This window comes from Mercenaria mercenaria, unplaced genomic scaffold, assembly GCF_021730395.1.
Source record: "Mercenaria mercenaria strain notata unplaced genomic scaffold, MADL_Memer_1 contig_3922, whole genome shotgun sequence".
Lineage (NCBI taxonomy): Eukaryota > Metazoa > Mollusca > Bivalvia > Venerida > Veneridae > Mercenaria > Mercenaria mercenaria.
The window spans coordinates 7,171-18,886 of record NW_026462110.1 but is presented as its reverse complement, the minus strand read 5'-3'; the positions used below and the strand labels follow the sequence as shown (position 1 = coordinate 18,886).

At 34.0% G+C, this 11,716-nt stretch overlaps 1 protein-coding gene across 1 annotated transcript; it reads right to left on the bottom strand.

Moving 5' to 3' along the window:
- Positions 1-7,710: 7,710 nt before the first annotated feature.
- Positions 7,711-10,959, bottom strand: LOC128553530 (complement C1q-like protein 3). The gene is made up of 3 exons (XM_053534712.1): positions 10,595-10,959; positions 9,531-9,847; positions 7,711-7,891 (listed from the first exon to the last, which is right to left on the bottom strand). The coding sequence occupies exons 1-3, from the start codon at positions 10,881-10,883 to the stop codon at positions 7,781-7,783; spliced, it is 717 nt and encodes a 238-aa protein (XP_053390687.1). The 5' UTR covers positions 10,884-10,959; the 3' UTR covers positions 7,711-7,780.
- Between the last annotated feature and the right edge of the window lie 757 nt (positions 10,960-11,716).

Genomic DNA, 11,716 nt, shown 5'->3' with positions numbered 1-11,716 from the left:
GGGCGTGGGGCAAAAACTCGTTAATTGTGGGGTCGCGGGGCGAAAAGTCGAGATTAAGTAACTAAAACGGCGAGGCGCAGGGCGAAGTCACGATAATTAGCGCTCTCCAAACGCCGAGTTGTTGCACCGTGCCCCGCCGTAAAAGTTTCTAGATGTGAACTTTTCGCCCCGCGACACCGCCAATTATCGTGTTTTCGCTCCGCGCCCCGGTAAATAGCGAGTTTTCGCTCCGAGTCCCGCCATTTTAACTTGTTTATTCCCGTGCTTTCGATCGGCGGGGGTCGCGGAGCGAAAACGCGAAATGGCAGAAATAAGCCACCATACTCTCGCTAGCTGGGATATGCACGTTCGTCTCTACGGCATACTGTCATCTTTAAAATCACTTGCCACATCATAACTTGATATGTGATACTTTTAGAGATAACTGTCTACATGTCATTGAATAATAGCATATGCGGTTTGCAGAAACATGCCACTTAAAACTTAACGACTTCTCACTCGCAAGCATATTTATAACAAAGTCACGTTAGAATTAGAATTATCTATTTATAGCTCATATTGCTGCGAAGGAGATTATACGTAGTAGGTTTCCAGACATGGCTTTGGGAAGAATACCAAGTTGGGTAATATCATGTTATTTAAATATATTGATAATGTAATAATTGCGTTACCATTAAGACCCATCACCAGCATAAAAAACTGTAATGATAATTATATGATGATATATAGGTGTCCTTTCTTGCAGACAGTGTTGTTAGATCCTACCTTGTGAAATCAATAAGTTGGTAGAATGGTACTGTAAAACAGAGTTTCTTTAAAGCTGGTGCAGTGATGTGTGAAGGTTATTGCTTATATCATAAAATCTCAAAAACAGACTCCATCAGACCTAGTCTGTTATCAATTTTCTTGATTGCATTTTATATTTCCAGAGAATCTTCAGATCTAATTCTTGAAATTTGATCAAATTTCTCAAAAGGATGTGCGGCGTTTGAACTTTGATAAAGTATGTTTTGTTTTAGTTCCTGCAGATAAAGCGTCAAACAATATTATCATAATCCGACCTACTTACAACACAAATACATTGCTATTAAAGGCAAACCTCACATGAGGTGCAGAATTCTTCATGTGAGGAAGCCACCCAGCTATGACAACTCAGTGGTTCTACCCAGGTGCTTACCGTATCTGTTCGGAGGGTCACCTTGGGCCTTTCTCTACCATCAAAGCTTAAAATTTGCCATACGACCTATAATCTTGTCGATGTGTGATATAAAAAACGAAAAAAAAAGCAAATATAGACAATTTCTAAACTTTATGAAAACTTTATTAATTTAAAAAGTTTCTGTTCATCAAGAGTTCTCGAGATTTTATCAAAATGTTCTTGAACAAACTCTGCACGTTTATAAGCCTTTTCTATTTCTTTGACTTTTCTACTGATTTACTGTATAATCGTATAAAAGGAAAACTTCTATTTTTAACTGAGAAAACATATATGATAAACAGATGACTGCAACTTTGCCATAGTCAGCTACTTCAGCCTGGACGGAGATGTCCTTTGAGCAATGTCATATGTGGTCTAATATCAATGTTCGTTTCGCAAGACCTGGCTGTGCCCATTTTTCCATTTGCCTTATATATATTTCATTGCATATATTGTGGTTGTAGTTTTGTTTCTACTTAAGTTTCCATTTTCAAGTTACCTGTGGTGGCTCTTTTGGACAATAATTTAAATTAAATATTACTGTAAATGTGTCCCGCATAGAACCTTGCTTGTGAAGCGTAAAGAGAGTTGCTCACTTCATTGCCTTCATGGACAGAGTTGACCATATTTTCCCTTGGTTACGTTCTTTGCTTTCGATGTCTTCTCACAACTTTAATTAACCTTGACAACAGCAGTCTTATCTATGTGTTGTTTGTTCGTTTTTCTGTGTTATTCAGTTGATCGTCGTTGTGTGTTTATCTTTGGTACATGAGTGTCTGTGCTATTGTGGTTTACGTTGTAGTGCGACTGTTTTTAAAGAACATGGCATTCCCTTGTATATTAGTCCTTGTTCATCTTTCCCCATCGGATTCCTCCCCCACCCCGACACCATTTCGCCCCTTACCATTTCCTTCCCCTTTATCAATATTTAGCTTAAATTAATATGTACTTGTTGGATGTTTGAAGCAACCCGTTTGAAATATTTTTCCATTACAGCTTCTTTTTGTTGTGGTCTTACTATGTAAATGCGCGGCTCTGGGGCTGTGTTTTTGGTGCTCTGTGCTTCCGAGAAATCTACCCTTACCTATTATCTTTTATCTGTGTGTGGTGGCAGTGGAATATCTCCCAGTTCTTTGACTTAAACTTGGGACCACAAGATTGATTAACTTTTGTAGTAAATTAAAATTTCGCGTTAGTCGGTGTTAAGGGATGCGTGAGCGGTATTGTTTATTCCTTTTTCTCTCATGAATAAGAAAATTAGTTCATTTGTGCAAATTGGTTGCTTGGTTGCATTCTAAAATATTCTTTAGAGTCAGTCAACATATATGTGTCATTCAGAGGCCATAAAATGTATTCCTTTTCATGGCGGCAATGTCGTTTATATTTCTGGTCCATTGGAACCATGCTACCTCTTAAAATCGTAAAGGTCCGCTTAAGGTATTAGATCACTGATAGAAAACCTCCTTTTTGAAGAGTATTCAATTCCTACCATAAACCTACTTTAACTGCAATTCTTAGGGGGCGTACATGTAGGTTCAAGCCCTACTGGGACCAATATTTTTCCTTATTTTCCTTTTTTCTAGTAAGTTTTTACTTCTTTCAAGACTTATTATTGATTTCTCGTACAAAAATGGAAAAAGATGAATCCTATAAGCGATTTCTTGGTGTTCAAAGTGAACTTACTACTTAAACAGAAAGGGTAGAGTTACACATCTTTAAAAATATTGAGTTACACGCGGTGAAAATTCTCTATTTTGCTTTCATTCTTAGATTATATATTGTGGAAGAAATTTAGGTAGGTTTTACGTCTGTCCTAAGGTTATTTTTAAATGGAGTAAGCAAAATTCAAAACAGAAACACAGCATCCGACCTTATTTTTTCAATTTTGAAGTATGAAATCTGTCTCATTAAATCCGTTTACTTTAGGCACCATAGAAAAAATGATATTGACATTTTTATTTTGTGTTTTAATATTGTTTACCAATAGTTTGATGTTTCTTTTATTAAAATTAATGGTAAAAGCACACAATATACTATTTCTTTTAATGATTTCTGTTACTTTAGTTTTCACCAAGTCTAGACAGTTATCATATAAGCTATGGGGAATTGTATTGTTGATGAAGCATGTCTGTCATTTTATGTTCCATCAAATCTAGGCAGTGTTATTGTACTATATTATTGTTGTTGATAAAATGATTTCTTTTAGTTGGGTTCAACCGAGTCTAGAAATCTTCTTTAGTTTGAATATGTTTAATTATTTTAGGTCCCATCAAGTCTAGACAATGTGATCATACAAGCTATGGGGAATGGTATTGCCACCGTTGATGTAAGCATTTGAATGTGTCAGCATCCTTTTAGCCCGATTTAAATCTGATAACAGCTTCTGATATTTCGTTTTTGTTTCATTCAAGTGATTTTGTTAGTTCTGCAAGTCATTAATGTCTGCGGCTGGATGATTTCAGTATCATTTATCTTTCAATGAAGTGGTTTCGTTTGGCTTTTGACAAGTTTTCGCGATCAGTACGTAGAGTGTTTGGTACGTTGTCGTAATTCCTGTTTAGTAAGATTTCACATTTCCGATTTTCCCAGGATTGTATTACTTTTTCCTTATCTAGTGTTTTGTGTTTTGGGGCAGAAGCCCTAGCATAGTAGACTGTCTGTCTGTGTGTCTGTGTGTATGTATGTCCGTTTCTTAATACATTCTTGTCCGGGCCATAATTTTTAAACTATTCAGCAGTGGATATTGAAAGATGGTGCAATGTACAGGAACCATAAACATACCTTGCTTATTTGTTTTATTACTCCCTTCTTTAAATTTTAGTTACCGTGCTGGAGAGAATTTCTTTAAACTACGAACAACGATCACGAACATTAAGAGAAGATGCATTGTACAAGAACCATATGTCCCTTTATTCAGTTTTTATGTCACGTTTGTCCGGAGAAAAACTCAAACACTATCAAAGGGATTTTATTGAACTTTCACACAGCGATAAAAAACATGAAATTTAAATCAGAGATTGATACAAATGGAAAGTATAATGTTTTAATTCGGCTACGTTGTAGATTGTCATCTATTAAGTTGTTATGTAATACTTTTTTATAATAATTTTCGGGACAGTTCTATTTCATATAGTTTCTGTTAGAATAGAAATGTCTTATCAAGAAAAATGTTTTTCTTGTTCATTCGAAATGTATGTTAATCAATGAGCATGTGATTTTGGAAATTCTTTCACAAATACTTCTGGTTTTAGGTCGTCCAATCATTCTATGTAAGCGGCACACGGAACGGAACTTTCATTTCAGTTGCAGCAGAAATAGAGAAAGAATCGTTGAATTCATTGACAGTCAAGACCATTGTAAGGTAAGGTATTCTTTAAATTTACTGGAAGTCAAGAACCGTTATAATGTATAGTATTCTCTAAATTCATTGACAGTCAAGAACCGTTACAATGTATGGTATTCTCTAGTTAACTGACAGTCATTTATTTTTAATCACCTTTTTAGTTATGGGGGAACTTGCCAAGCTTTTCAGGATTAGCAGTTATCAGGAAGGGAACATCTAAAGCAGTTAATGCTATCCAATGTATTTATTTCTAGATGGAATGGGCCTTCCCCGAGCCGTATGATTCTGATGGAAATTGAAATGCCAACTGGGTTTGTTGTCGACAGAGATTTCTTTATTAGTCAGACACAAGTTAGAAAACATGAAACTAATGGTAGGAGTGTTGCTGTGTATCTCGATGGGGTACGTTATTTTAGTCATCATATATCTTTTTTACACACCCGTGCTATATAGTCTTTGACAATTGTCTGCATATGTAGACTGTACAGTACGTAGTGTTTTGAAACACGGGTATTCAGTTTCAGGCATGTCCATTTAAAGCTGCGATGTTCATACTCGACGGCCTATGCTTTGGGATAGGAAAATGATGCACTGCATATCCTCGTTCAGTACGTTCTATAAATAATTATAAGAATAATCAATTGTGCATTTCAGGACAAAGGTCCTTACCTTCTCTGTTAGCAATTTATTCTTTCTGTATAATGTTTAAGCCGGTGCTAAGGGTCGTGAGTGGTGTTGCACATTTATTTAGATTCAATCAAACCGAGTCTGCTATAATTCTTCTTGGCTGCATTCTTTGCTTCCAAGGGATCTTTTTACAAATTTTATTTATTATCTGTACTTATTATTTTACTTTTTTTTACTTATTGTTCTTACTTCTTATTCGACTTCATCTCAGTGTTGTTATAATTTATGGTCCTTCGGGGTCATTGATTTCAACTCATTTAGATTTGAAGATTGAATTAAGCCAGTGCTAGGGGGCGTGGGCAGTGTTGCATTTTCCATTACTGCTCATGAACAGACTCAATGAAACCGAGTCTGCAATTTTCACTGTTTGCCTTGTTCTCGGTGCTTCCGAGGTATCTACTTTCCAGATTTATTACCTATCATTCTTAGTTATTCTGAATGTTATTTTACAGCGGAGCAAGCAGTCACACGCTATGAGTCTGGTTTGTTAAAGGGAGCCAATATTTGTGATGTTTGCCCACTGTGTAACTTCTGTACAGGTTTCTCTGGCTTCTCCCAGGTAATTATACCGGGGCTGATAAGACATTAATCATGGTAATCTGAAAACTTAGATATGTTAAAGAGACATTAAATCATACAGCTATCACTTGATTATTGTGAAATTATTATAAATATAAAATGAATTCTGATAATCTTAAGCAATGGATTTCTCTAAATGTTAATGCGAAATCATTAATATTTGTAAGAGACTAATTATTGTATATTTCGTGGCTAAGCCAATCCACAAATAAAATCTCAACGATTATGTGAAATTCTCATTTATTTTCAAGCAAAAGTTTAATATCTCACAAAATAACCATTTGACAAAAATGAAAAGCATAGAATTTCGTGTCAACAGTCTTAAATGGTTTAAAGATATTCAGCAAAATGTTTCATTATCATAACAATGTTGCGTCATTGCACTAAAAGTCATCTTTCGCAAAGACCACTTTAAATAGAAAAATGATTTCCATGTTTTCTATTTCTATTTCAAACATACTCTCGTTACATTATGGACTATTTTGTTTTTCAGATTGGAATCGGAAAATGATGCATTGCATATTCTCATTAAACACGTGCTATAACATATAAGAATGAATAAACCCTGCATTTCGTCCTCATGTTGTTCTTACTACGCTGATCACATAAGCAATTAAAATCACCGCGTGTCCGTATACAATTTTAGCGTGAATACGTTATATAACCCACAAGATCTTGGAAAAGATTGATAACTGACAAAATTCCTCTTATAACACTTGTGACCAAATAAGTCAAAACTGCCGTATTTCTTGTTAATACATAGAAGGTCACATGTTTGCAGTGTCATTCTGAAACGTGTACAAAACTTTTATAGCTACAACAGCACAGGTAATGTTGACATTAACAGCAGGTTGACGACAAAAAACTACACATAGGTTATACATAGCAACAAGATCCCCAAAATGTTTGATAAACGTACACGGTTACTTCTATACCCAGAATTACGACCCTAAGATTGGTCAAAATTGTTATTTTGAACTATATTTTTATATTAAATGCCACATTTACTGAATATTTTTCATAAAACAATCATAAAATAAAAATGGCCATAAAATCTCCATCAAGTTGAATAAAAGACAATTGATAAGTTTGCTCCAGTATGATATTATATTTCATCTCATAGCTCTATTATAGGTCAGCAATGTTATTGTCAAATTGAGTATCACAGTCACCCACTATACTTAACAAATGTAACTAGCGCAACAATAATTACTGTACCAAATAAATTTCCGATATTGCATAAACTTCTAGAAGTTTTGTTATATTTACTGGTCCTTTGAGAACACGGATTTCATCCAAAATATGATCTGCATAATATAGATCCACTTCAAACTTTACTGGGGGGACTCTTGCTTATTTGATTAATTCTCATATTTATAAGCAGACTCAAACAAACCGAGTCTGATATTATTTTACTTGGATTCGTTTTATGCTTTCATAGGGTATTCTTATTCATAATTTTAACATGTCCAAAACATTGCAGAGTGATACTAATTTCACTGGGTTTTGATCACATTTTACTCGGACTTTATCATAGACTCCCTGTGTAAAATCTCTACATTTGAACTAAAATAAAGGTATCAAATTCATATAATATTTCAATGAAACTTCAAAGTTCTGTTGTATGTAGCATCATCTGGGGCATGTGCAGTGAAAAATCTTAATTTGATTTCTAAAATAATGTGATTTCTATTTCTAAAGTCACTATGTGTTCATTGTAAATATACTTTGTTATACCAAAGTGGAAACTGGCAGATACTCGAAAATGTAGCTCTCTGATTGGTCAGTTAGAACCCCTCATGTATCGTGATGTCATGATAAAGTTATGAATAGATTTTTTATCAAAACGAATGAAACAACTGTATTAAGGAATAGAATATATTCATAAATTTCATCAGCTCAGTGTAAAAAATGAGAGTTACATGGTCTTGCTTGTTTGCATTCTTCCAAGGGGATCTTTTTATAGATTTTATTTACTGTATAAGAAACCCAGAGAACGCAGCAAAGCGATAGTCGTCGTCTGATCGAATGGTGTTATCTGCTGAGCCAATGAAAGATACCCATACACTTTGTCCTTTACTGACCTGAAATTATACAAATCTAAAAGCCTAGAATTTTATACATGCATTGATTAAATTCCCAAGTTTTGTTTAAATAATAAGAAAATAACGCTTAAACCATCGACCGATGAAATAAATGGAAGTAATTATAAATGCAATGGTCAAATATTTATATCGTTTAAATCGTTTGACAAACAAAATATATTACTCTTAAATAGCCTTGTTGCATATATTTCATACAACACCTGTTAAATATTTTAGTTGTAGTTACGAAAGATATTTTATATTTGTTCTGAATATGTTTATGTGTCTTGTCTGTTGAATTACAATTTGCTATTCTGTTGGAATATTTACACTCTGTCTGTATATCTACTCTTCTATCTGTTTATCTACACTTCTATCTGTATATTTACACCCGATCTGTATATCTAAACTTCTATCTGTATATTAACAATTCTATCAGTATGTTTACATTTCTATCTGTAAATTTACATTCTATCTGTGCATCTACATTTCTATCTTCTGCCTGTACGAGTTAGAATATACAGATAGAAGTTTCGATATTGATAGAAGATATATTTACACTTCTATCTGTATGTTTACACTTTATCTTTGCATCTACACTTCTGTCTATATATTTACATTTTATCTGTATATCTACACTTCTATCTGTATAGTTACACCCGATCTGTATATCAAAACTTCTATCTGTATATTAACAATTCTATCAGTATGTTTACATTTCTATCTGTCTATCTGTAAATTTCCACTCTATCTGTGCATCTACACTTTTATCTTCTGCCTGTATATTTACACTTCTATCTGTATATTTACAATCTATCTGTGCATCTATACTTCTATCTGTTTATTTACAATTCTATCTGTGTATCTACACTTCTGTATCTATATTTACATTTTATCTGTATATCTACACTTCTATCTGTATAATAACAATTCTATCAGTATGTTTACATTTCTAACTGTATACTTACACTCTATCTATGCATCTACATTTCTATCTTCTACCTGTATATTTACACTTCTATCTGTATATTTACACTCTATCTGTGCATCTACACTTCAATCTGTATATTTACACTTTATCTGTATATCTACACTTCTGTCTGTATATTAACCATTCTATCAGTATGTTTACATTTCTATCAGTATATTTACACTCTTATGTGCATCTACACTTCTATCTTCTACCTGTATATTTACACTTATTTCTGTATATTTACACTCTAACTCTATCTTTACCTCAACACTTATACATATACATAATTCTGTATATTTACACTCTATTTGTATATTTACACTTATATTTGGTTATCTAGACTCTATCTGTGCATTTACACTTCTAACGTTTATCTGTATATTTACACTTATATCTGTATATTTACATTCTATATGTGTATCTACACTTCTATCAATATCGAAACTTCTATCTGTATATTCTAACTTTATCTCTGTGGATACTTCTATCTGTATTATTACACTTCTGTCTCTATATCTACACTTCTATCTGTATTTTTACACTTCTGTCTATCTGTCTATTAACATATGTAGCCTACATACTAATATTGGGCAATGTGACAAATAAACAAGCAAAATTCTGGTATATTTGCCATGAAACTGTAACCCTTAAAAATACGACATATACCTGTATAACTGCTGTGTTAGAGCCTTGTATTTCTCGGTACTTGGAAGACAGTTCAGATACGGCACCAACAATATTTTGGTTATCTACCACCAGCTTGGCAATAAACTGAGAAAAATCATCTGTGCAGACCGTGAATGTAAACATATACAGCCCAGTAACAGGACATGTAAATACGTGCGTATACTGGCTAAATCCATTTCCAATGTTGGTTATGATATTGTTGTAAGGAATCGGCTGATCCACTCCAAGATGGTAAATGTTGTGATCAACAAAAGCCGAAAACGCCACCATTGGCACCGATCGGATATCACGTGCACCTGTAGCATTTCAGAATATTATACTTTAATGAGTTCAGTACCATGCACTGTCAATATGTGTGCGTTTCGCGAATTAATATGATACATCAATGAATATCATTTAACATACTTTTAGATTCCGTTATATGGATAATTGTGGTACACATCTAGATATTTAAACAAAACATATGAGGGGTTTTATTGCGCAGATATATTCCTATGTCCATTTACCGGAAGCAACACAATAATGCGTCCACTAAAGACTCTTGGCAGTTATTGTTGACCTATGACCTTTTGGTTATTAAGGTGGTACCACGTGTTGAATTTCCACTAAATGACAAAAATATTTCCAATGTTTCCAAATGAAATAACGCTAAGATTCGTACTAATGCTTTTCATTTTTCCAATAGGAATGAAACACTTTTAGCCATTCGATCGATACACATTGCAAGAGGATTATACATGGATATCTAACAGCAAGGGTTTATTATAGGTTGATATATATCTTGCGGCCCTAACAAAAAATGAAATCTTTTGTATTTAGTAGCGTACATACGTTATAGAGAAGATTTTAAAAAGCTTAAAGAGTTTACAAAGTTTTGCGCAACAACTCGAGCCATGACATTTGTGGGATTGAATCTAACAGGCTTACTATCAAATAATTTTCTTCAAATGTAATATGAGGACTGTAGTTCGCTTTGCCTTTCAGCTTTATACTTGGATGGTATCATATTTGCTTAAAACTACAAAGGAAAAAAATGATCTTACCAATAATCGAGGGTAACGAATGATTATTAATTGCCTCTAATTGCGCTTTAAAATCAAGCACTTCGTTTTCAAGTCTTGTGACAGTTTTCTTCAACTCCCTTACTTCTTTTTGAAGTTCCTTCTTTTCAGATTTCTTCAGCGTTGCAACCTCTTTTTGCAGTATATCGTACGCGGCAAGTTTCTTCTCCATCTGTTCAAGCCGATCAGAAATGTTAATATCAACAGAATTACACCTACTGCACCAGCAAAATAACAATAGAACTATTGCAAAAACTATACACTTATCCATGTCAGTCAGCAGTTGTTAAATTTCAAATGTTTATAGCGAGCTTTGTTGACAAAAATAGGAAGTCTTTACGGTTTTAGGTTGTCATATCTGATAAGGATTTGACAAACGATTGGTAATTTTTTAACTGCTTTCGCCAGGGAATTTTGCGCTGTGCTGATAAAGTCAAAGAACAGCTACCATGACATCAGTATATTTTTTATTCTTTCGTTTTGTGTGTGTATCCCATTAATAATGGTTCTGAATGGTGCATCTGGGTTTAGTTATAGTTTAATCATATTTTATTGTAATTGACCAGACGCCGGCTGTCAATCAAACCAATAAATCGATAAGCGATCAACCAATCAATGCGCTTGATTCGACGCACACCTCCAGACGGTGTTAATGTAAATATTACCCTCCGACATTGCGATCTCGACACCGATAAAAAATAACTGATAAATTCGTTTTGAAAATGATTATATATACACGTAAAACTTATTAGAAATGGTAAAAAGGTGTCAGTGGGGACTTTGCAAGTCCGATAGTCGCTTCCCAGAACGCCTAGATTATTCCTTTTCCAAAACCTAAGTAAAGTTTTGAGAAGTATCTTCGCTGGATTAAGACTTGTGGACGTCCTCACAGACAATTGAAAGTGGATAAAATCGACGGAAACTACCACATATTTGTATATACAATGGTATTAATATATCTAGCTTTCACTTAACTTACATTTGACCCGGGCGCCATGCGATAAATTAGTCTAAATTTGGCATCGTAGGTGGCTACGAGCTACGGTGTATGTGTTCACATTAAATACGGGCATCGTGTCATATTTCTGTTTTGTTTTTTTTGCA